Source organism: Megalops cyprinoides, chromosome 9, assembly GCF_013368585.1.
Source record: "Megalops cyprinoides isolate fMegCyp1 chromosome 9, fMegCyp1.pri, whole genome shotgun sequence".
In the NCBI taxonomy this organism is placed as follows: domain Eukaryota; kingdom Metazoa; phylum Chordata; class Actinopteri; order Elopiformes; family Megalopidae; genus Megalops; species Megalops cyprinoides.
Window position 1 is genome coordinate 14535001 of NC_050591.1, and position 25759 is coordinate 14560759.

At 50.5% G+C, this 25759-nt stretch overlaps 1 protein-coding gene across 2 annotated transcripts; it reads left to right on the forward strand.

Annotated features, from left to right (window-relative positions):
• The first annotated feature begins 524 nt into the window (after nucleotides 1-524).
• On the forward strand, nucleotides 525-23888 carry numbl (NUMB like endocytic adaptor protein). 2 transcript variants are annotated; one of them, XM_036537002.1, is made up of 9 exons: nucleotides 525-548; nucleotides 10379-10520; nucleotides 12622-12696; nucleotides 15319-15393; nucleotides 17309-17449; nucleotides 17818-18022; nucleotides 18733-19005; nucleotides 20096-20272; nucleotides 20536-23888. In XM_036537002.1, exons 1-9 carry the CDS (start codon nucleotides 526-528, stop codon nucleotides 21333-21335), a joined length of 1911 nt encoding a protein of 636 aa, XP_036392895.1. In that variant the 5' UTR covers nucleotide 525; the 3' UTR covers nucleotides 21336-23888. The 2 variants fall into 2 exon arrangements, with proteins under 2 accessions (XP_036392895.1, XP_036392896.1); XM_036537003.1 differs by having other exon boundaries at nucleotides 18736-19005.
• The last annotated feature ends 1871 nt before the right edge of the window (nucleotides 23889-25759 follow it).

A 25759-nucleotide genomic window follows, 5' to 3' on the forward strand; every position in this document is an offset into this window, starting at 1 on the left:
CAGTGTTAAAGCCCTAAGCGGATGAGAGCGCAGGGTGAGGTGAGCATGTTGCAAGCCTCAGGGACAGCTGGGAAAAAAAAACCCTGTGCAGACAAGCGCGGTCACAGATGGGCTACTGAAACCGCATCAGTGCCATCGCCGGTGCAATCACCTCCGTAGTCCTCTCTCTCTGTCTGCATCTCTCTGTCTCTCTGCCTGTCCTTATCTTCCTCCTACTCCTCCTCCTCCTCTCCGTCCTCCCGCTCCGCTGCATGAGAAGCCCGAAACACTGTGGTGGCCGAGACCCGGGTTCTCCGTTTCGTCCGGGTGCCTCTGTCGCTCCGCCCTCGACTTTTCGTAAACAAATTTTGCGGGTTTTTTTTTTACGAAAGAAGCCGCAAAGCCTTCCCCCGTCCCGTTTGGATCCGGGATCGGGTTTAATCCGAGGTTGTCAGTGCCGCGGCCGTTCTCTTCCTCTTTCTTGAAACCCGCTCCGAGTGAGGACCACCGCCGCTTTTTGCATACGCGATGAGTTGCAGCGACGACATGGCGGAGACCATCGAGCCCAGGTGAGTCACCTCTGAGGGGAACGCAGGGAGGCTGTGAAACACTGCGATTAGCTGTATTAACTGCGGTTCCGCTCAGTAACGGAACCTTGCTCTAGCCTGTGTCCGCTTCTCGTTTGACATATCGGTTAACATTATCAGCGTTCGCCATCTGAACTGCTGTCAGATCTGCTGAGTTGTCTGTTTAAGTTTTTCCAAAGGCATATGCCTCGATGATTGTCTCCCCAGCTGGTTTAAACTCAGGCCCCATACCCTCCACACAGGAAGATTGGCTACATGGACTAAATCTCTCTGATTTTTCTCCCTGCTTTTTCAAATGAAATGTTTGAGGAAAACCACAGCCACCAGAGGAGGCGGGGCCGAGGTTTGGGGACAGAGAGGTGGGGGGGTTGTTGGTTATATTCCCAATTTGTTGAAAGTAAATACAGCTTAGGGCGGAGGATCAGTGCGTCTGAATGATTCGCGAATGAGGGATTTCAAGGACACACGGTTCTCGGTATTCCCCGCGAGGCGGGCCGGCGTCGGCCCCGACCGCGGCGGCCCCCGCTCTTGTTTTGACTGGAAGGCTCCGCTGATTGCATTGGCCGCGGAGGGGAGGCCGATAACACGCGGGAAGGAGACCCGATAGCATGTTCCTCACGCACCGCTGCCCTGGGTTTACGCTGTGCTGCTGTTCGGGGAGTCCTCGCCGATCGGACCGGCTGACTCCTTTTCCTGAGGGCCGGGGAGCGTTTTTTTATTCATCAGCAGTTTCCCACAAATAGCGGGACGCAGACAAATTTGCACGTACGCTTTGAGCGGAGCAGCCTTCTTTTTGCCTCTGGCTATGGTGGGAGCGGGGGGGAGGCGGGGCGAAAGGGTCCCCCTCTGCCATGACGTCAGCTGGCCCTTACGAAACATGTGCCCTGAATACGCAAGAATTCCAAGAAGGACAATTCCCAAAGAGGCGTGAGCAGGTTTAAACGGAATTTTCCGCCCCGGTTTGAGGCTAGCTTGCAAATGAGGCGACTGGAAGCGGTGGTGGGTTTTCAGCAGGTCTGTCACCTTATTTTCCATGAATAATTTTCACCGTGCAGCTGAGAGCAGCATTCTCTCATTTGGAGCAATTAAGCCCATAATCACAGAACAGCAATTTCTGGAGTGACGTCAACTTTGAGAACTGAAATTGTTATATAATAATTTACAATCCAAGTTAATATTATACTAACTTACAGAGCATGCATGTTATAAATTTGTGGAGCCAAATACAGTATTTGCTTGGGAAATTCAAGTTAAATACATTGCTCAAGGTTACAAAGGCCCAAATCAAACCTTAAACCTTCTGGTCTGGAGTTGCAGCTCCTTGGGGATCACACCACACCTCGGGTTAAGGAGCTGAACTTGTAAACCGGAGGATATAGGGTTAAAACCAGGTGGGGCAGCGGCGTTGCATCACTGAGCAAAGTGCTTAACCCGAGTTGCTTCAGTAGATATCCAAACACATTAAAGGGTAATGGCTAACAAAGAGTGGCTGGAAATGGGCTTTGGAAGTTGCCCTGGAAAAGGGCACCGAGCAAATATGTTACGTCATGTAGTATTGCTTCCTTGGGGTGTATCATTGAGTCACCCTCTGTGAATGAATCCTACAGCGGCCTGCTGGACTTGGACTCACACTTGGCCTTGGGAAAGTGTGATTGGAGCGGAGGGGGATTACCATCATTGTCTGCGGTGATTAAACCGGCAGGTATTTGAAGTCAGATCTGGGGGGGGGGGGGGGGGGGGGGGGGGGGGGGGGTGATTTGAGTAGCCACTCCTCCCGTGGCTCTGTTTGTTTTGCCTGATGCTGTGCTGATTGGTCAATCTGGTCCTTTCGCAGGCCTCCAGCCATTCGTTGCTATATTGGTAACTGCTAAGCAAACTTTCTGGTACGCTAAGCTTTTGGTGATGCCTATCGCCCAGTTTCAGTAATGAGGCACACGCATGGCCTACCTGGGCCCCAAGGATGAATGGAGCACAGACTCCGTATTGAATTTCCCATGAGCACGGGCCATAATTGACTTCCTGGTCCCGCTAATTGAATCCTGGGTAATCTCCCTGGCCGCTGCCCTCTGGAAAGCCTCCTCGCGTTTAACTGCATTAAGGGGTTCGGTTCGCTAGGAAGGACGGCGTGTTGGTGTGGTGAGCTGCGCTCGCTGTCCGTTGGAAGCCCCCCCCCCCCCCGCCTGGTTCCTTTTAACCTGAGCTGTAGAGATTATACGCAGATAGGACCCTGGGTCAGGGATCGCAGGAAGACTTTGGAAGGGGTTGCAGCACGTCCCTCACGAACATTCAGCGGGTGATGTGTGCAAGCTCCACTGAAGGTTCGCTCATTCCAATGCCGAATGTGTGCGGATGCTGGTTCTGCAGTGTGTACACGTTGCCTTTTGACAGGATCAGGAGCGTCACTCTGACACAGATACCCACGGTCTCTGCTGCTGGGATCTAACTGCACCTCAGATCTCCATGCTGCTATGCATGCTTTATACTCTTAAAACTGTTGATCCTTTCCAGTTTGAAGAGGGAGTTGTATGCAGGTGCATCATGGGAAAACAGCGCTGGGGAGCAGTGAGACAGTAGCGGGTACAGTGAGAGCGGCTCATTGTGGATAAACAGTGGGGCATTGAGACGGTAACTCTGGCGGGGGGGGGGGGTGGGGGGTGTTCTGGGGCATTGTGGGTAACCGGGAGAGAAGAGACCCGATGAGTCGGTGCTGGTTAGGGAGTGTGTCAGTTCCCAGGCTGAGGATTCCAACTGAACACGGCAGCCTCTGTCCCAACTGTCTCTCTGGATCAGAGGGCACCGCCATCGCCGCTCTGGGAAACACCCCCTACACACACACACTGACAGACACACACACACACACACACACACACACACACACTGGCACACATACATACACTCTCTCTCTCTGTCACACACACACACACACACACACACACTCTCTCTCTCTCTCTCACATACACACATACACACAGCTGATGATTTTCTGTACTCTCTCGCCATACCCTGCACTCCTACCTATAGCACTGTTTCAGCACAGTGAAGTCCTGTACAAGGTCACGCTGAGGAGAGGAGTAGTCTTTGGCATGCAGCCATCTGCTGCCGAAGACCTGTAACATTTCTTTGCATTTCGTTTATTTTCGATCTGCAAACACAAACACGCATAATATTATACCCAAAAAAAAAACTACAGGCGAAACAAAGTTCAAGGAGGAGGAATTCAAAAATCCCGAAGTTAAGAACTAGATAAAAATGAATGCTAAAATAAAGAATCTTAACAAGTTAAAAACGGAAAACGGGAAGCGGAGAGCCGGAAATAGAGAAGCGTCGTAATCCCCGTCTTGTTTCACATGGCGCTAACACGTCGTTAGCTGCCACGCGCAAGCCGAACGCCGGAGCAGGAGCGGGTGGCGCTCTCCGTGTCAGTGTGGAAAACTCCCGAGAGCAGCCAGCTCAGGCTGCCACTGTCACGTTCTCTTACCAGAGACGAAAGTGATTATCAGCCAAGCCCAGATGGAGGTGCCATATGTTTACAAACACACAGAGCCACCTTGACATTTACCTGAACCATGTTACTTAACGTTGCAAAGGGTTTTTCTCCGTTAAGTGATTATGTTTATGTATATATAATTATTGATTATTGGATTATTGGTTTATTGGTTAGATATATTAGATATTGTTAACATTAATATAAGCTTTATGGATGTGCGTGTACACAGTTTTTCCACAGTTTTCAGATTAGAGCTCCTGCTTTCACAGCTCTCGTTCCCGAGTATGAATTGGCACTGCACTCCTGCCTGCGACCTTCAGTCTCAGCCGGGCTGGCTGAGGTGTTCTGCATTGCTGTAAATGGTGTGATGTGAAATTACACTGTCTTTTTAAAGAGGCCTAGCTGGTATTTATGTTAGGCCCAGTCTGTGTGTGGAGCGTGGTGGTATTTACTGTTGTTAATGTGCTCTGCACGGCCGCAGGTCTCTGATCCCGCTGACCTGTGGTGGCCAGCCTGTCCTGATCTCAGATCAGTGTAGCTTAGATGGAGCATGGAATGAGAGAGTGAGGTTTGTACGTCTCTCTATCCCTCCTTCACTCCCTCCCCGTCCTTTGGTGTTTTTTGCCTGTTCTTTGTGTGCGGAGAGCAGCTAGTTACCGTGGGGACATGCCCTGCCCTGCTCTCTGGGTCAGTCCGGCCTCCGCATGTCTGGGAGGCCGGGGAATTGGGTCGTCTTGTGACAGCTGTGTGTGTGTGTCTGTCTGTGTGTGTGTGTGTGCGTGTGTGTGTGTGGCCTTCTCCTTCCAAATGGCTGAAGCTAAGTGGTAGTGGGCTACGTTCGTGTGTGGACAGGACATCTCCTGAAAAAACAGTTGGTGTTGGTGGCTTCGTAGGTGGCTGTTCTCCCTTTGGACAGCAATGCTGTCCTTAGGGTGAGCGCTTAAACAGAGGTCCTGACTCACTGTGGTCATTAAAGTCCCATAAAATCCCATTCCACTTATCACAAAGGTAGCCAGGATTCTGCTGCACCGAACCTGGCAAATGGCCCAGGTGGGGGCTACATTTGGTGATGGTCGCGGTAAGGCATTCCACCTATCCTCCCCACATCCAAATACACACACACACACACACACACACACACAGAGTAAAGTGCTTTGAGCTCCACAAAAGGCTCTACATAGAGGCAATTCAGTTATTGGTATACATTGATTATTATAATTGTCATTATTATTATTGTTCGTTGTTATTGTAGTCATTCACTCTGATATTCACTCTGATATTATTAAATAATTATTATTAAATAATAAATTAAATTCTTAATATAAATTTAAAATCAAATGGTAATGTTAAATGAGTGATACTTGTGTATATTAAAAGTAAATTATGGGTATTTGAGATTTATTTGTTTATTACAGGTTGTTGACTGCTGTTCCAATTAAATCCGTTTAGCTGAGACTCACCCTGTCCGTCATCCTTGACAAGCCCTCACATACGGCAGCGCTACACTGGTTGTTTTCTCACCAAGGAGGGGGCTGTAACAGTCTCTGCAGTTGATGGAAATATGTCTTATCAAGCAGTTGTCCAAAAACATTCATGCTCGCTAACTGCCAGTTTTCTTAAACAAACAGAGGCATCGCAGAACTTAAAATGCAGCGCAATCTGTTTGATTTCCATGGAATATTTTTTTTTGCCTCTAATCTATTCAACATTTTACGCAGACGTTTCCAAACAGAATGGGGACACTTTGTTTTGGTATGCAGTTAACCTGCTGTGATGATGGACGTATTTTGCGCGGTAGGGGTAGGATTTGTGTGTGACGGCGTGTGGTGGTTTTTAACTGCGAAACGCTAGCATCGCAAACGGGAAGCTATACCATTGTAAACAGCTACTTAGCCCTCATCACAACCGAGTCACACTGCGAGCTGAAGTCTCCGTTCTACCATATGAAATGCACGGGCGTGCAATCGATTAAAATAATGAGCTCTCCCTCGGCCTGAGAAGAGTCTGTTCTGGTGGGCCGTGAATCTTGCGTCCTCGCTTTGGCTGAGGCCTTTCTGTGCGTGTGTGCATGGAGCGTGGGTAATGCGGGATTTTCTGGGGACGATGAGATTATACGCTCTCTCGGCCCCACTTGTGTCCGAACCACTGATCTGATGGGCGGCCGAGGCCTTCAGCCGTGCCAAGTGGGAAAACCGGCCAGCTAACGCATTCGGCAAGCTGCTCTGCTCAAGGAAAGGTCTGATGCAGTCAGTTAAGGTGAATACTGTATTTCTGTCTCGCCGTGAAGCTTTCAAGCAAGTGTGAAGCTTGCTGGCTAGTTTCAGCTACTTTATTGTGTTTGATGGGGGTGTGTACAGTTAACATCAACAATGTGTTGTACAGTTTCCAGGTGAATGTATTATCGTGTTTTTACAGCCTAGGCTACTCTCTCACACCAAGAATTTTTTTCTTCATCTCTGTTCCACAGGGAGTTTTTGTCATATCCCCATAACTCTCTTTCAGTATATTCCTTATGTTATTGTGTGTTTATACCTGAATAGTAGTCTGCCGGTGCAGCGCTCAGTCTATACACCGTCGACAGTAGTTCCCAGCATATCTGATGATTTATTTTCAGTCTCAGCTGTTGGTGCAGGCGTCACTTCTTTCTCTGTCTTGTCCTTGCATATTTCATACCTTTATCGGGTGCGTGTGGTCTGATTCCTCTGTGTTATCGCGTGTTATCCTCCCTTTCCTTTTTTCTCACACTCCCCCACCTTCCGCCCGTGTGTCTCCGGCGTAAATAACCCAGGGCCTTATTGACGGCAGAAAAAAAAAAAAAGACAGCGCTCTCGTCCAATGTTCGGCTTCTGAGCACATCTGCCTGTGGGGTGGGCGAGGGTGACGGGAGAAAGGACTGAAGGTTAGAGTGAAAGGGATGGGGGCGGGGGAGAGAGAGGGAGAGAGCAAGAACGAGAGATTGAGTGTGTCTCTCTCTCACACACATACACACACACACACACACACACACACACACACACACACGGACACACACGTGTGTCCTGAAGCTGATTTGCTGTAGAGCTCCAGAGTGACTCACTCTGCCTGAATGATTCCCAGGAAAAAGGCATCCACCTCTCTTTTTTTTTTTCCCCAGTGTTCAATTTAGTTCAAATTTCAGAGCCTTTCGGAGACGGCGAGGTTCCCTCCCTGAGTAATGGCCAGAGACGACATGGGAAAATAGTGGAACTGACCCACCCCTCTCTCACCAATCAGGTGCTTGTCTGGTGTGATCTGGTGTCTCTGAAAGGCCGGCGAAGGAACTGTCGTGCAGCGTTACTGTTGCACTGGGGTAGAAAGAAGATGAAAGAATGTGTTCTCTGGCTTAAAACCGCGACATCCAATGTGTACTTGTTTCAGGGGGCAGTAACACAGTGTTAAGTGTCTTTCATATGATTTTTTTTTTCTTATTGAAAAGGAACATTTGGCTTTTTGGCAGGAGGTGGGGGGGTCATATTTTCCACCTCTGGCGTTCTCCCTCTCACCCCGACAAACGAGCGCAGCTAGCCCGACGCCCAAATGCGTCCCACTCAAGCGCGGTTTTCCTGGCGCGCGGCAGAGGAGGCCTGTTTCCCCCCCACGGCCCCGTCCCTGCCAGGACGTGGGCGACGGGACAGGAAACGCAGGGGTCTGCTGGAGAGCCTAAACCCCCTAGAACCAACCCGCAGTGGGAGCTCAGAGGGACGGGACAAGGGAACAAACAGGAGGCCCTGTCCGGCCCTGCTTGCACCGCCCTGCCTCTTCAGTCTCTTTATAAGGCTCAGAGAGAGATGGGTGGGGGTGGGGAGAGAGAGAGAGAGAGAGAGAGAGAGAGAGATGAAAGTAGAGAAAGGAGAGATGCCACTCAGAAGGGTGCTGCTCAGCACTGTGTTGAAAGCAGGAGACAAAAGAAATAGCTGACCCTCTTTCCCCCTCTCTCATCCCTGTTCTTTTTCCTCTCTCACCCTCAATGCAGTCCAGATGTTGTCAAATAAAAGTATTTTGAGAAGCACTTTTTTTTAGGATCATGGAAAACGGGGTGGGGGTGTGGGGGGACATGCTTTTTACGAGAGAGAGAGAGAGAGAGAGAGAGAGTGTATGTGTGTGCTTGTGTGTGTGTGTGTGCGTGTGCTTATGTGAATGTGCGTGTGCATGCACGTGCATGTGTGTGTGTGCATGTGTGCATTGGTGTGTGTGTGTGTGTGTGTGTGTGCATTGGTGTGTGTGTGTGTGTGTGTGTGTGTGTGTTTGTGTGTGTGTGTGTGTGTTTTAGGGGGATCCCAGGTCTTTTCTTCCCTCGTGCTTCAGTGCAGATATGCGGGCTCCAGCTGGTTTTCATTGTGGGATGAAGTCATTGCTGTGGAAGGGGTGGGGGATGTGATTCGGGACGTTTGCGTCCCAGCGGAGCTCCGGAGAGGCGTTTCAGGGAGAGCCATGTGCCGCGCGGGTCTGAAGCACTGTGACTGAGACAGCGACTCTGGTTCTGTAAGGTCACATCTGGCCGTGGGGGCCTCGTCAGGCTCCTCCTGGCCCGGCTGCCACAGGAGAGAACACACAGATCTTTCCTCCGCGCGTTCACAGGGAACTTTCCACCCTGTGTGCCCAGCGGCGTCTGGCACTGGCGGTCTCTGTGTCCAGGGTTCGAGCTGCCGAGACCACCTCGCAGCGGGTGAAACGCTCGCGTTTCAGAGGCTGCGTAAGGGCAAGTCATTATCACTGTCATTACCGCCAACCCCCTCAACAGCCCGTAAACACGCACATTCGCTCGCGCGCTGACTCACGTAATGTCCGCTAATGTTTGCCGCATTCTGTTTGCTGTGTGACGCTGAGTGATTTCGCGGTCTGAGCGGTCGCTGGCAGGAAGCGGGTCTGATTGACACCCTCGCGGAGAAAGGCACGGGGAAGATGACCCTCGTCGGCACCGAATGTTACCGCAGTGAGACGAGATGCAGAAGATAAAATGGAAGCTCTGTCTCCCTCTCTCCTATCCCACCCCCCCCGCCGACTCCTTCAGCAGCCACTCTGAGCCATCAGATCAAATGACCTCATAGCATTCCGCTTAGATCAGCCCCGAAAACGGACAGAGCGCCCAGCCCGGTCCCTCGCACAGGGCTGGCAGTGCCCGCCTCCTGACCGCTTTTCTGGACAGCCCCCCCCACAGCCCCATGTTACCCCCCCTCGCAGGCGCCAGGCCCAAAACCCAGGTGCCAGTCAGTCAGTCACCCCCCTCCCCTGGCAGCTGGTCCTACCCAGGAATGCCTGCCACTCGGACCAGTGCTGAGAAAGGCTTTGTGGTGCCAGTGATGTTGTGTCAATTTAAAAATAAACACCAGCACATCAGTATGTGTACTGTACCATAAGTTCCACCTGTTTACCGTAGGGCAGCCGGTGTTCGGGAAGCGGAGCGATCACACATTCCCTGAGGGTGTGTGTATAAAATACTCACCAGCAGACGGGTACCAAGCCCAGTCTGCCTGACGCATCGGTTGAGAAGCGGTTCGTGTTTGAGGTTGCTTTTTTGGACCCATAGTCACATTTATTTGCCAAAAGTATAGTCAAAGAATTGCTGCTGGACGTCTGAGTGGGACATGCGGAAACGAGGGGCAAAATGGTAACATCTCTCAGTGACACTGTACCTGTGTTTTACTGTAAACGTGTGTTTTTCCTGTGGTACCTTTCCAGTGGCATTATTTCAGTTAAAAGTGCAGCACGCAGGTTATTGATTCTGTTGTCTATTCCATTTATCCGTCTATGTGACTGATTCGATGTGCTGTTATTTTAGTGGATGAGTTATTTGAGAAGTTGATTTGACAACAATCTTTTTTATACTTGGAAAAAAAGAGTGTGCATGAAATTATGTATGCAGAGCTGAATGGCTAATTCTCCAGCATTAGGTACAGCCACTGCAGAACACGTAAGAGAAATTGTAATGGGCAGTTTGAATGGGCGATAAAGGAAGAAGTTCAAAGACCTTCTTAAATGTTGTTAAATCCTTAATTCTGAAAGGCAAAAGAGCACAAAAGAAACAGGTTATGGGATAAAACTGGTATACCTGTTTGTGTGTGCAGATAGTTCAAGATGTATGTCAAGAATTCGGATCTGTGAATTGATTGTTGCAATGAATTGTTACACCTTGTGCTGTAACAATTTTGCATGCAGTTGATTTTGCATTGAACGGACATTTTGTACGGTTACATTTGTATCAGTGTCTATCATCTGATGGAGATGCTTATTGAGTACAGAGCTTTTCCTTAATGAGGTTGATAGACAGTAGAAAGACTGAAATTTGCTCTGTTCTGTTATCTCACAGCGATCAGGACCTTGAGATGAACAAGCTTCGTCAGAGCCTGCGCAGAAAAAAGCCGACGTACGTGCCCGAAGCCAGCCGGCCGCACCAATGGCAAGCCGACGAGGAGGCTGTGCGCAAGGGCAAGTGCAACTTCGCAGTCCGGGTAAGGACCCTTGGTCTTAGAGGTGCCCTCATTTCTGCCTGTCCAGACAAAAACACTTCCAGCAGAACCTACTGCACACATTTGGAATAGAATTTGTCATTTGTCCTGGAACAGAGAAAAAAAAAAGAAATGAGTCAACATTATCTGAACACAGAGCTGTCAAATCTCTAAGTGCTTTGTCTCTAATGTGTTCTGAAAGCTAGCGGATAATCCTGAAATCAGAGAGTGACTGCTTCTGGCTCCCGGTCATCATTTTTGTGCCCATCAGGGGCAGAGAGAGAGAGAGCCATGTCCTGACTGGGTCTTTCTCCTGGCCTATTTTCCCTGATGCTTTTTGTTAAGCTGCAGGGGCAGCTGTCTCTCTGTACAGTGGAGGGGAAGGGATAAGCCACACATTCAGTGTGTGGAAGTATCCCAAATTTTGGTCCATACTTCTTCAGGACTGTTGCATAGCTAAATGGAATTGCCTGTTTCTTTTTACCCCCAATTCTGTTCCCCACCTCTACTAAACACCCACCCCCCCCCCCATTTCTGCTTTCTACCTTTTATGTAACGTGACGGTGTGGGGGCAGTATTGACGTAGCTGCCAGCGCAGAGGCAGGCCGAGCAGCACGGCGGAGTAGAGGCAGGGTGCTGCTCTGTGATTGGCTGACACCTCGCCGGCAAACCCGCAGAGGCACACAAGCGTTCCAGCCCGGGGGATGAGGGAGATCAATTAGACACTCTCCCTGTTTGAAGTCACACTCCTGTTTTTTTCCTCTTCTTCTCTCTCTCTGCTGTTTTTTAATTTGCAAACAGTTTCTTTTTTTTTTCTGTGCCCAATTAAGAGGCGTGCCCATTGCATTATGGGAGAGCCCGAGTTCCCACAGGACTGCTCAGAAATCAATCCGGGAAGGGTCATTGTGGTGAAGACCAAGAATACAGTTTACATCTCCAGTAAATATATATATATAAATGGGTGTGTGTGATGCACAGCAGTTGGTGGGCTGCTCAGAGACGAGGGGCGAGGAACGGACCTAATGGACATCGCCCATGATTCCTTGCTTCAGAAACACAGTGCCGAAATGGACATAAAGTGCCTGTCCTGGCAAATGTCAGTGTTTCCAATGTCAACATATTAATGCTTGGCTGAAGTCTGCAGGCCACACAAGACGAGGGACCTGGGTCCCTATTTAATCAAGCACACGGCCGCAGAGCTCTCAAGAGCAAATACTAAAGCTCCCGATATGAAAGGGCCCAGGAAACAATACCCCTGCAGCGGCACTTTTCGAAAATGCTGTTTCATTTATTCTGGGCGCTCAGGTGAGAGAGGGCTTTCTTTTCTTTTTTTTTTTTATTTGCAAGAGCTCATAAACCAAAAAAAAAAAAAAAGAAATCCACCAAAATTGCCTCTCCGGGGCCCGAAATGTTGCAAATCCTTTTTGAGTTAAAGGTAACGCTCATCCCAAATCTTCAGCGCTTAGCTTAGTGGGGCTTTAATTTCGGGAGCTGTTTGGGGAGTAAGATGGAACATTTTGTTACGCGTCTCCTAGGCTGATCCTGTAAACACGGGGCGGCTTGCACCGCTTACATTATTCATCAGCCATATCCGGAAAACTGAACTTTTATAATCTTTCAAAAAATTTCAACACCCTTCGCATTAGGCTAAACCAAGCGGATAACCATGGTTCTCTCACGTGTCAGCATACATGTAATTTGACCACTCTGAGAGACACACACAGATACACATGCAAAGCACATATGAGCACAAAAAATGTATTTGCCATTTTCATATTAGCAAAAGAGGACTGAATTTCAGTTAACGCACAGAAGTTGCTGGTAAACTGGTGTGCATCAGCTCGAACCTGCAGTATCAGCTGTGCGTGTGCTCCTTTCTTATCTCAATGGATTGCCTTCAATGAGCTTTGCTCTCCAGTGGGAACTTGGAGAGCCTGACCGTCATGCATTATGAGCAGTGTTTAATATGGTCAGTACTGCAGCATATTTGACTCTCCCTCTTTCTGCTCCCTCCTCTCTCTCTCTCTCCCTCCCTCCCTTCTGTCCTCTCTCTCTCTCTCCCTCCCTCTCTCCCTCCTGTCTCCTCTCTCTCTCTCCTCTGCAGTATTTGGGCCTGGTAGAGGTGGAGGAGTCCAGGGGGATGCACGTGTGTGAGGAGGCAGTGAAGAAACTCAAAGTTGTGAGTACAGCATTATTCTCTCCCTCATGCACCATTTCCAGTCTGTTTGCAGGGTTATTTTTTCATTTGCTGAGCAGCGCTTCTCCTTCTCAGAGGCGACCGTCTGTTGTTCAGTCCATTGTTGAGCGCGTTGTTCAGCGTGTTGTTTGGAGGTCTGTGTGACGCTCCCGTTTAGACGGTATCACTGGAGCAGTGGAGGAGTGCATTGCTCTGGGGCACAGCCACAGCACCCCCCAAAGGGGGGGTTTGGCTCTCTCTTCTCACGGTCTCATTTCCCTCCCCCCACCCTGTTTTTCCTCTTCCTCTCTCCCTGTCTTGTTCTCTCTCTCACCTCAATCGTTTCCCCCTCCTCTCGTCTCTACCCTCCTCCTCCTCCTCCTGTCCTCTTTTCTCGTCTTTTGATCTTTATCTTCGCCACCCTCCGCTGTCAGCTCGCCCCTCCGTCCTCCAGCCTCCGCACCCCCAGCTAAACGAGATCAGTGCTCCCAACAGGCATTCGCGCAGACGGCCGAATGTCAGCTGCCTCTGCGCCAGCAGTCTCGTCCGGCCCGGGTCCTGAATGAGCGAGCTGCCGAACCAACAGAGCCGCTCTCGAGTGTCCCCTTCGTCCCTGAGAACACAGGCGACCGTACTGCTGAAAACCCACCGTCCGTACCGGCACTGTGGAAGAAAAACAACTCGGGGACAAGTTGAAGGTCAGGTTGTGATCAGGCATCAAGAGGACACCCACCTGCTGGCAGGGCCCCCCTCTGCCCTCAGGGCTCTGTGAAGGACAGGAGCACAGCTTGTGGACTTACCTCTGCCCCCCCCCCCCCCTTTCAGCCTGTGTTTGTTTACCTCAGGCCTTCTGAGGATTTGGTGGGGTTTGGAGGTGGGGGGCAGGCTCCCCAATTCCCTTTGAAATGTCTCTCTCTTTGTGCGGCTTTGACTCCACCTCCCCCTGTTTCCTGCACCTCCTGCTGTTTTTCTTCTTCTGCCTGTCCCTCTCCCTCTTGCCCCCCTTCTATTCTCTCTCTCCCTGTGTCCTCCTTTTTCTTTCCATTTACCTACCTCTGTACACTCCACTCTTTCGTCCTCTCCCTCTTCCCTCTGAATTTAAATCCTATTGAAAATGCTTTATTGGCGTGACATATTAGAATACATTGCCAAAGCTTTTGCAGTCTCTCCCTCCTTCTAGCACTTCTCTCTCTCTTCTGCACTCCCTCTCTTTCTCTCTCCTCCCTCAGTCTCTCTTATGTTTCCCCCTTTCTGTTCCTCTCTCCCCCTTCTCTGTTCCTTCTTTTCCCTCCCTCCCTCTCTCTACCGCTCTCCTTTGCTCTTTCATCCGTCTCTTGATCCCTCTCCCCTTCCCCTTCCTCTCTGTGCTCCCCCTCTCTCTATTCCTTTCTCTGCCTCTTTCTCTCTCCCTCTCCCCCTCCCCCTCCCTCTCCTTCTGCCTCTGTCTCCCTCTCTCCCTCTCCCTCTCCATCTCCATCTCTCCCTCTCTCCTTTTCTCTTTCACCCTCCTCCTGATCCCTCCCTCCCTTGTCTCCCTCCCTGTCTCTCACTCTCTCCCCCTCTCTCTCTTTGCCTCTCTCTCTCCTCTCTCTCTTTCTCTCTCTCCTTCTCTCTCCCTCTCTCTCTCTCCCTCTCCCTCTCTCTCTGCTGTACTGTAATTGCGTCTCTCTCCTCGTGTGCTGGTGGAGACGGGGAGCAGCTTTTCCGCTCCCCTCTGAGTGAGCGAGCGCTCTCTCTCTGATCCCTCATCAGAGCACGCGAGGAGGAGGCCGGCTTTATCTGCTCTCCTCTCCCTCCGTCTCCTTCCCCTTCTTCTCCCGCCCGTCTCCCTCTCCCGCTCTCTTTCTCCGGGATTATGCAAATGGCTGCGTTTTCTGCCGGTTTGCCATGCTTTCAAAGTCATTTCCCGCAGCTCTCTCCGTCTCCCTTGGTACCCTCGCACCCCCCTCCCCCCACCCCACCCCCCAGAACGCACATCCTCCCGCCCCCCTGCCTCCGCTTATTCTGATGATATTTTTAGAGTCGCCCGGTTATCACCCCCTGCCACCCCAGTTGAGATCCTCGAGATGTTTTCCGGAACCCCGGTGTTTTTTCCCCGCGCGCGCGGTCGGGTCTGTGGTTGTGGAGAGTGGGAGGCCCGGCGAGCGTGGCCGGGTTAAGGCGCTCTCGCAGAGCAGGCCCCTGGGATCGGCCAATCGCAGCGCCCCCACACCTCCGCACTAGACCCTCACGTCAGCCACGTGCTGGAGATGAGACGCGCAGCAGTGCTGGCGGAAGGCCGCTCTTCTGCTGCCTCCAGCTTTGCATAACCCCGCGCCCAGGTTAGAGTCAGTAAGGCGTGTGGTCACGGCTCAGTGGGGTCAGTTATCTAAATCGGTCATCCAAACGTTGAGGTTAATTGTTGGATGAAGTCCATAACTCCTTGTTAAGGGTGGCGTGTCTGACGGGACCCAGGTGCTCGGGGGGGCGCCGTCACTGTGCTGTTCGTGTTGTGGTCATTCAGGATGGCTGAACCGTGCGGTTGAAACCTCGCCCTACTCTGGCAGGGAAAGTAACGGTTCACTCGGCGCGGAAGAGAAGCCCTCCCGAGCTTGACAAAAACATGCGGTCCCTGTTGTGTTTCAGAGCGGGAAGAAGTCTGTCAAAGCGGTGCTGTGGGTGTCAGCGGATGGCCTGAGAGTGGTCGACGACAAAACCAAGGTAAGGGGGCCGCGCCTATCCTGTACCATGTAAGCAGCCTGTTTACGTAGTGTGTGTGTGTGTGTGTGTGTGTGTGTGTGTGTGTGTATAATTATCTGTGCATGCTAGAATTTGAATCTGTGTGTGTGTGTGTGTGTGTGTGTGTGTGTGTGTATAATTATCTGTGCATGCTAGAATTTGAATCTGTGTGTGTGTGTGTGTGTGCATACTAGAGTTTTAAACTGTGTGTGTCTCTACATTTGAATCTGTGCCTGTGTCTATTGTCCAGTGTCCAGTGCAGCAAAGACTGTAAACTCCTGAAAAATCACTCCCCTGCCGTCGTATTGTTCCGGACAGTCTGAGCCGCTCTCCTTTAATGAATTATGTATCTGCTAATCTGCGGTACGGCTGCGCGGCTTCGCGGTTACTCAGTATGCAAGAAATACGCTTCGCGCTCGTTCATGACAATACTCTTACAATATTACCGAGCTATATTTACCCAGCAAGCGTGTAATTGAATGAGCAGGTGGGAGCAAAACTGGCAGAGGCGCAGCAGGTGAGAGATTGGCGGTCTCCCAAAGCCCGGTCACATGAGATGCCCCCCCTCCGCTCTCCCCCCCTGGCCGTCACTCAAAGGCCAGCCCCGTCCCATTCGAGCCGTGGACTGTGCGGGGCGAGCCTGGTGATGTCACAGATCTGCTTCAGAGAGGCAGAGTAGGCTCTGCGGCCAGCGAGGCAGCAGATGAATGTGTTTATTCTCCGAGGCGGATTCGGCCACTCGTGGAGCCGGGTTGCTGAGTTTTCAGTCTTGACATTGTGGGGGGTGGGGGGTGGGGGTTTTGGGGGGAGCGGGGGTGCAGAGTGCACTCGCTTCACCCCGGCCTGTCCGGCCGCCAGCTCGCCAGGGGCCTCCTGTCACGAGAGTAATTATCAAGGTTTCTTTTCACGAGCGGGAAGCGAAGAAAGAAAAGAACGCACATAGCAGTCTTTTTGTTTCTCACTCGGCTCCACACAAACGCCCCCCCCCCCTCTCCCACACACACACTCACGCGCCTCGCGCTGCCCCCCTTCCTCTGACTCTACTCTGAGTCAGCAATCTCTCACACCCCTTCGCCTCTGACCCCCCCCATAGTCGAGGCCCTACTCTGCCCCTCGTCTGAAAGTCAAAGCAAAAAAAAAAACCACACACCCCCCAACAAAAGACCCCTCTTTGCCCCCGTACCCAGCCCATTTCACATGAATCAGCACCCTGACCCTATTCCATCAGCTTGCCTCCGAGTGACTCCCCCCCACCTAATGGCCCCTCCCCACCCCCTCATCGGCAAGCACTTTTTCTTCTCAGAAGCCCTTTAATCGACTAATTGGCTTACAGTGAATGGAGCATTCTTCCTCTTTCTTTCTCTGAGGGAAAACGGAGGAAGTAGGCTGATGGACATGTGTGTGTCCCCGCTCTAGCTCTCTCCTTCCTCTCTCTCTCTCTCTCTCTCTTTCTCTCTTTCTCTCTCTCTCTCTCCCTCTCCCCCTCTGTTTCTTGTCCCTTGACTCCCACTCCCTCTATTGTGTCCTGCGGGCGCATGCTGGGCCCCCACGCCGCCCCGGAGCCAAGAGTGGGGGGCCCCACTCTGCGCATTTAAAATGCCCCTTCACTCACAAGCAAATTAATGGCCTGGAATGAGCTGGATTCAGGGGCCAGAGAACATTCCGGTATCTGGGCTGTTGGTGTTTGGGGATATTTCAGAGTTGTTTACACAAAATAGCACCCCAGTGTGAGGATTATCTAAATAAATGCTTCAAAGTTGAATAAGACTGTTTCATTAAGTGTTAGGTTTGCATATAATTGGCCTTTACGTTCACATTATGCGGGCAGTGTGTCTGTGTGGGTTGCTGAAGCATTCCAAAGTCAGGAAGTGTTAAACGTGAACTGTTTTGGCTGCAGGACCTCATTGTGGACCAGACTATTGAGAAGGTGTCTTTCTGCGCGCCCGACCGGAATTACGACAAGGCCTTCTCCTACATCTGCCGCGACGGCACCACGCGCCGCTGGATCTGCCACTGCTTCATGGCTCTGAAGGACTCGGTAGGTCCTGGATCTGTTTCAGCTCCCCCATTCCGAATGGCAGGGGTTAGAATCACAAGTGACTGTGCTGGTCTTGGATCAGTGCATGACGTTCACATTGCATGCAGATGGCATGAATAATTGATGTTCGTTTCAGCCATTTACTGTAACTGAATCAAACAATTGAAAATCAATACTCAAGCCCTGTAAAAAACTACTAAAGCGACATGAAAGCTTAAATGTCTTATTGCCTTGTTGCCATCAGCACAGGAATTGTAGCCAGTTATCACTTAGATGTAATCATGTGGTCTAGATATGGAGGTGAATTCCAAACTGAATTCCTAATGGTACCAATGCTAACGAGAGAGCTTTGTGTGTTTGTCCACTAGGGGGAGCGCCTGAGTCACGCAGTGGGCTGTGCGTTCGCCGCCTGCCTGGAGCGGAAGCAGCGGAGGGAGAAGGAGTGCGGGGTGACGGCCTCCTTCGACGCCAGCCGCACCTCCTTCGTGCGCGAGGGCTCCTTCCGCATCACCTCGACCGGACAGCAGCCCGACCGCGAGGACATCATGAAGCAGCTGCAGGACAAGAAGAAAGGTACCGCCGCCCCCTGCCTGCTGGACTGACTAACTGCAGTGCCATGAGTCAATGAGCTGACCTCCATTCTGCACGCCAGGCCTCTTCAGCTCTGATCCTCAATGGCAGAGGTTTTCTGGTCTGAACCGCATGAATTGCACCTCCATTTGAATTTGATTATGTAATTCAATCACTCGGTTACTTGATTTGATAAGCTTAGCTGGCTGAATGTGACCAGCTGTGGCCTTGAATGACACCAAGTGCAAAACCCTGTGATAACCCCTGTTGCATTATTACCCTGCAGTTTTCTCTTTCTGTCCATTCACTGTCTAACACTAGGACTGCATATGGTACAAATACACTGTAGCTTGAATTGACCAAAAAGCCTGACCTGAGGTTTTACACAAGTAACTATAGAAAGGTCTGAAACAGAAAACAGGCCAGCTTTTGACATGAATTACACATGGAATATGGAACATTGCGTCTCTTGGGTGGCAGTGTAGCATAGTGGTTAAGGAGCAGGGCTTGTAACTGAAAGGTTGTGCCCACTGGGCCACTGCTGCTGTACCCTTGGGCAAGGTACTTAACCCACAGTTGCCTCAGTAATTATCCAGCTGTATAAATGGATGACATTGGAAAAAACTGTAACCTTGTAAGTTGCTCTGGGTAAGAGCGTCTGCTAAATAATGTAATGTAATGTCTCTCCCTGCTCTGCGTCTCGCTCCCCTCAGCAGACGCACCCTGCGCCATCCCCGCCATCCCGCCGGGCACCGCCTCCCCCCCGGAGGGCGCGGCCTCGCCGGTGGAGCGGGCGGAGTCGGCCGGGCCCCACGCCATCCCCCGCCGCCACGCCCCCATCGAGCAGCTGGTGCGGCAGGGCTCCTTCCGCGGCTTCCCCGCGCTCAGCCAGAAGAACTCGCCCTTCAAGCGGCAGCTCTCCCTGCGGCTCAACGACCTGCCCTCCACCCTGCAGCGCAAGACCGACTTCCAGGCCAAGAACCCAGGTGAGCCGTGCCTGTCGGCGCATCCACAGCAACCGCGGGGGTGGGGGGGTGTTATCCTCACCGCCGGGGCGTTAGGGGAAGGGATCCACAACAGCCATTCCTGCTGCTGTTACCTATTAACACACTAACACTGTGACCGTGGTTTCCAGTAAGGTGACTTCCAGGGTAAGACAGCACTTGTTCTTAGAAATATCGCCTGTAAACACCAGCAGAACCAGAATCCCTAAAGAAGCGATGCTTGCGTAATTACATGGTATCGGTGTTGATAGCGTAATTATCGCTATCTCGCAAAAACATCTGCATCAGATACACAGCTGCTGGCGCTGTGATTGTTACTACAATCAGAATAATTTCTTTTTGACAACGTCTTGAATACACATGCGTTCATAAGCGGCGGCAGTGTCGAAGGCATTCTTCCCCCGAACCCCCTCACCCGTCCCTGCACAATAGCCGTATTGATCCAAACCTGGATCAGCTATGTGAGCCAGGCTGGCCCCAAGCGCTACGCTCTCGCTGCAGAAACCCTGCTGCCACCTTCCTCTGCTCCTCTGTCTGCCCTCATCAAACCTGCAGTATCACCAGAGAAACCCATCAGCTGCGCTCATCAGACCTGCAGTATCACCAGAGAAACCCGTCAGTTGCCCTCATCAAACCTGCAGTATCACCAGGGAAACCTGTCAGCTGCGCTCATCAAAACTTTAGTGTCACTAGAGAAACCCCTCAGTCGCCACCTCAAACTGCATCGTCAGCAAAGAAACCCTTTAGCCGCCACCGAGTGGCACTTAAAGGATTACTCATTACACAGGTCATGCTGTAGGGGCTGGAGGATATTATCATCTAACAGCTTATTTTCACTGATAGGACACTGCCATAGAGTTAGGAGTTACAGACTATTTATTGGGGTGGTACGGGTTGGTTTTCACATGGTTTTCCCCATAGGGATTTGAAAAGATTCACGTGATTGTTGTAACAGAGTGTTCTCTGCATTAGTCATGTAACTGAATGAGCAGCAGTACAAGGACAAGTCCCTGCTGAAGTGCTGAGCCTGTCTCTCTCTCTCTCTCTCTCTCGCTCTGTCTTTCCTCCACAGTACCGGAGATGGACCTGTCTATGTCCGGAGAGATGGACAGCATCAACGCCCTCTGCAGCCAGATCAACACCTCTTTCACCAAGCCCTCCGACGACCTTTTCGCCACCCCTGCCGCCAACGGCATCCCAGCATGCACGGCGCCCCCCGCCATCCCCCCTCCTCCTCTGCCCCAGCAAGGTGAGACAGTTCTTTGGGTCCCCCATCTTTATGCTGCTCCCAGTGATGTGGTGTTATTACATTACATTACAACACTTGCTTAGCATGTGTCTTTATCCAGAGCTAGATTAGATAGATTACTGATGCGATTCAGGTTAAGTACGTAGCTTGAGGGTGCGTCTGCCCTGCTCCTTATTACTATAAAACTCTGCTGTAATGCAAAAAGAGGATGGGTCAGAAGAGGGAAACTGACATGTCCCCCGTTCCTCTCTTGGCCCTCGCAGCCTCAACCTCGTGGGTGCAGGCAGAACCAGCGACCCAGTCGCCGCCCCCGGTCCAAGGGCACAAGCGGACACCCTCGGAGGCAGAACGCTGGCTGGAAGAGGTGGCCAAGACGGTGAAGGCCCAGCAGCAGCAGCAGCAGCAGCAACAGCAACAGCAGCAGGCACAGCCCCTCCCCCAACAGGCCCCTCCCATTCCCGCCATCCCCGCCGCCCCGGGCTCCCTGCCCACCTCCATGCAGCCCTTCCCCTTGGCGTTTGACGCCACCCCGGCGCCGGTGGGCATGTACGGGCAGCCGCCCCTGCAGCCGGCCTTCATGCCCATGCAGGCCTACATGCCCGCCCTGGCCAACAGCATGACCTACCCCAGCGGCAGCGTGCCCGTGGTGGGCATCACGCCGTCGCAGATGGTGGCCAACGTCTTCTGCACAGCGGCCGGTTCAGGCACGGGCGCCTCCGCGGGGGGCGGCGGCGCGGGGGCCAAGACGGGCCCCCTCGGCGGCGGGCACCACGCTTTCCCCGCCGCCCACCCCGCCGGCTTCCCCGCGGCCCCCTTTGCTGACCCGGCGGCCGTCAATGGCCTCCCGCCCAACCCCGCCCCCGCCATGGCGGCCAATCACAACGGCTCCAGCAACGGCACCACCTGGCCCGCCGAGGCCGGGCAGCAGCCTGCCCCCTCCGCCGATTCCCAGGAGGCCGAGCGCTTCGAGGCCCAGTGGGCGGCCCTGGAGTCCAAAACGCCGCCCAAGGCGCCCAACCCCTTCTCCAACGACATGCAAAAGACCTTCGAGATCGAGCTTTAACTGTGCCCCAGCGTCCCCTGCAGCTGAGCTGTACGAACTGTGATACAAATACACAAAACTGAACCACTCCCCCCGACCTTTACTATCATTTCTCTTGATTTTGCGTTTGTTTCCCGAGAGATCCGCTTTTCTGCCCTGCCCCAGCTTCGGGGCACCGTGGAAGATTGGACTGGGGTGTCTGTGGGTGTCCTGGCTTGTTGTGTTGGATCCCAGGACCGCAACAGGTGCTAACCCAGGCCCCCCAAGACCATTGGTTTCCTGTTGCAGTGCGTGAAAAGCTGGAGAGGGTAAAGTCAGTCAGGAACAGAAACATTTAACACAGAGACCTGGGGATTTTCACTGCGTACTGAAATGACACTGGTTGACTAGCAAATGACCTTACGAGAAACAGAGGCTTCAAAGAAGGACTTGGTCTCCTACACTTGTACCCGTAAAAGAGAAAGACTTTGGTGGCCATCCTTTATATCCGTTTTATTTGATTTTTTTTTATCAGTTTACCTTTTAAATCAGATTTTAATCACCAAAAATATTTAAAGTAGATTTTCTTCCCTGTGTGAATAAGATTTTATTTATGTTTGTATAACTGGAAGGAAGAGAGAAATACCAGCTGTTATTTGTCAGTAGAGTTGAATGGAGAACTGACTCACCAAATGAGAGTGCTTAATTATAGCCTTATTGACAAAGCTGTGAGTGTGTAGCACATGTGAGAGTGTAAATAGCATGTTTTTTTTTCCCCTATTTATTGCCCTGTGTGTGACCGTCAATTGCTATTCAACCCAAATGAGTCACTGCTATACCACTAAAGATGCTCTCCCTAAACCCTCCGGACTCCCCACTCCCATTACGGGAACAGACGCGGCGGAGTGTTCTAGAACATTCCAGCATCGTAGACCAGTATAGTGCATTTTGGAGCTAATTGGTGTAGAGGGATCCCAAAACCGTATCTTAAATATCGAATCCGAAGTCATCCGTCCAAGTACATTTCCTACACTAGGAAGTGACTGAGGTGTTCTGTGTGCCAGATGTGGAGGAGTGTTGATTGTGAACGGCGGCAGGCAGGATGTGTGGTTCTTGACATGAGGTAAAATGCGTTAGGAGGAGAGCGTGTGATAGCCGTAAGAGGACAGAGGAGAGCCGCAGCCGTGAGTGAACACAGCACCCCTGTATCGCTCCTTTTCCTGTGATACCGTTCTTACAGGCAGAGTGTTTCTGAGGGCCTGCGTTGATTCACCGCTGTGGTTTTTTTTTTTTTTTGGAGACGACTGAACAGTTGACACTTTTATCAGCGTTTCCCAGAAGCCTGGGCGTGCTGCATCTGCTCGACTCCCGCTTGCGAGCGTGTGAATAGCAAGCCTCCTCGGCGACCGCCGAAGGAAAGCAGGAGTTTGAGAGTTTGAGAGCAGGGAGAGGAGCTGTCTCATCTGCCAGTCTGTGAACAGGAGGGAAAACAGCACTTGGGAAAAGTGAATGTACCTCAGAGGTCCAAGGAGAGGGCAGGTACGGAGCGGGCAATGGCCAAAAGCTGAAAGGGCTAGGCTCCTAGCAAAAAAAAAAAAAAAACTTTTTTGTGAAATTTTTATTTTTTTTATTTTATCTTTGAGAAGTCAGGGAGGTTTCTGCGTGACACGTGAGCATGTACAGATGTGGGAGAAATGCCTGCTTGATATGGGGAAAAAAAAGACTTCTTGGATCTCAGAAAGTGTCAGATCTTGATTTAACGTGGGAGTTTCTGCAAGTTTAAGGATGTTAAAAAGCAGCAAATTCAATCAATACAGAGGCATAAATGATTTCAAAGGTCTAAAAGGGTGAGAGTGGGATGTCTGGAAGGGTAAAGTAGTCACTGTGTTTTACAGAATAGACTCAATGCGGTACTTTTAATTTTGGATTAGACTCTTTAAGGATTTTTCTCTTTTTTTGTTGCTTTAGCGAGGACTGAGGTCCTATGTAGGGCAGGAGAAGAAGTCACACTGTTATTAAAGGTACTTTCAGCAGTCAGACTCTGACGAGCGAAAGAAGAGATGCTGAAAAGTAACTCACAGGAAGAACAATCGGGTGCTTCACACTGTCACGTTTCCCACTGAAATACCCGGAGGTTCACCCCGCGCCCCGCACTGAGAAGGAACAGAGTGTGCCGAAGAGCGAAAAAAAAAATAAAACAAGAGGGTTTAGTTTGCAGAGTGCCGGCGAGTTTTGAATAAATGCAAAGATGCATGCAAACCAAGCAGCGCCTGGCCCGCCGTCCGTCTCGGCCAGCGGATACACATTCCTAGCTGAGGTCAAGAGCACTCCTTCGAAAGCAACCGGCAGGGCGATGTGTTGCAAAATGCCCCCGTCCCTTCCTGGAATTTATTGGTCGTTAACTCTTAATTATTCAGTCACTCAGACTTTTTATGTGTGGCGTAATGCTCAACTTCTTGTCTTTTTCCTTGCCCTGAAGAACATGAAGCTTTTATAGGGGAACGTTTTCTCTCTTTTTTTTTTTTTTATCGTCCCCGCTTCTTATAAATCGAGACGATAGTGACGTTTACTGTCCTTTGCCCCTGTCCAGGGTCCCCCTCCTCAAAAGTAAAAAAAAAAAAAAATGTAGGTTGATTACGTTCATTTGCAAAACAAGAAAACTAAATTACCTCATAAACTTGATTGTAAACTTTAGTGTAGTGATAACAAACCAGTGAAGCTTATTTTTAATCTTTATTTACAGAATTTTGTATCTAAACCTACATATTTGTATTGTAATTACATTGTACAAAAATAAATAAATAATATAATGTTAAAATGTCAGCGCTGGTTGTGTCATCTTCGCTGTCCCTCTTTTTTGACTTCCTGTGTAGTTGCTGAGATGAGTCGCTCCATTGTATGATTCTTGATGCCAAGTGACTGTTATCGGTTGATCCTATAAGATAATTCCTAACTCCTAATGCATAATATGACTTTGGGGATCCTAGACTTAGCCATGCTTCACGTGGGATAAGGTAAGAATTCTACCAAAATATGAATGTCAATTTTCAAGAGTTAATGAGGTGTGCAGTGCATGCCTTTGCATTGTGTATTAAGCACACACAGATGGCAGCAGCTCACCATGTTTCTCTCATGTATGGAGGTCCTCAGTTTTCTTCCTCCCCCTCTTTCATTCCATCTCTCCCCCCAAGGCTTCACCTGCATCGTCAGGCACTTAAAACCCAGTGTTTTATACTCAGCATAGCAAACGTGGGATCAGTGTGTGTTGGAATTAACAGGGTCCCAAGGTCTTTTTTTTCATTAAAATTACACCTTAGTCTTGTCTTTGGCCACATTGGCTTGCGTGTGTTGGCCACAACTCTACCTCTACACCAACTGCACCTGTATCTTTAGTGCGCCTACGATGGGGAGATGAATGTAAGACCTTATCAGCTGTAGATTTCGGTGTAGTAAGAACCCCAGACAAGATTTCATTTACAAGCTATTTATTCAATCCGAGTAGCAAGTTGCACATTACAATGTAAAGCAACAACAACCAATTTCCAACTGACTGGATCTCAACACGGTCATGTGAAGCTCCATGCTGCTCTGAAAACCAAAGGCGTGTTTTAGAAGATTTAAGCATCGACGGGGACAGTGAGTGTGTCAGCCGAGCTTTCCAGAGCGTCTGACGAAAAGCTCAGGTCAGAAATCCGCCCGGACAAGGCGTCTTTTCTTCCCTTGTCCCGAAGGCCGTGAGAAACAGGCCAGCACCAGAAAACTACTCATTTTAATAGTTATTCTATTGTTATTGTCCCTTTGCAGCACAACTGCGAGGGAGGGAGGGGGAATGGATCAGGAAAACAGGAAATAAAACGAAGAGGGAGACTTAAAGCAAGTATTGGGTCTACAGTATGTGCTAGTTGGGTTGCCATGGACACCGCGATGAATGGGTAATTTATATACATCCCAAAAGCGCCACAGTAAGCAGAGCTGTGGCTACAACACATGTAAATTACGCTGCCAAAGGAAAGGGATTCAGCTAAACAAATGATAGCGACGCCCAATGATCGTCGTGCATCAAGAGGTTGTTTTTAAAACTAGTTGTAACAGCATTATTATGTATTAATGTATTTTAAATCTCAATTACGTTACGTTTATGTCTGCGCAATAATGTAAGTAAATCAGTACACACTGCTTGACAAACGATGAGACTTACAGCTGAACTGCAAACGCAGTTACATGACTGTGCCTCGCATACCTCAAAATAAAATTTCACGTTATATTTTACAAGGTCTAACATGAACATACTTTGCTGTCTTTAAAAGACTGCATAAAATTTAACAACGCAAGGATGACGACAGCGTTAAAATGACACTATTTACTGTAGTATCTATCGTTAGGTTAAGCAGCCCACGTTAGAGGCGGTGAAATTCCCTGCAATTAATTCGAATGCTTTTACGTTCGCTGCCGTGCCGCAGTTCAGT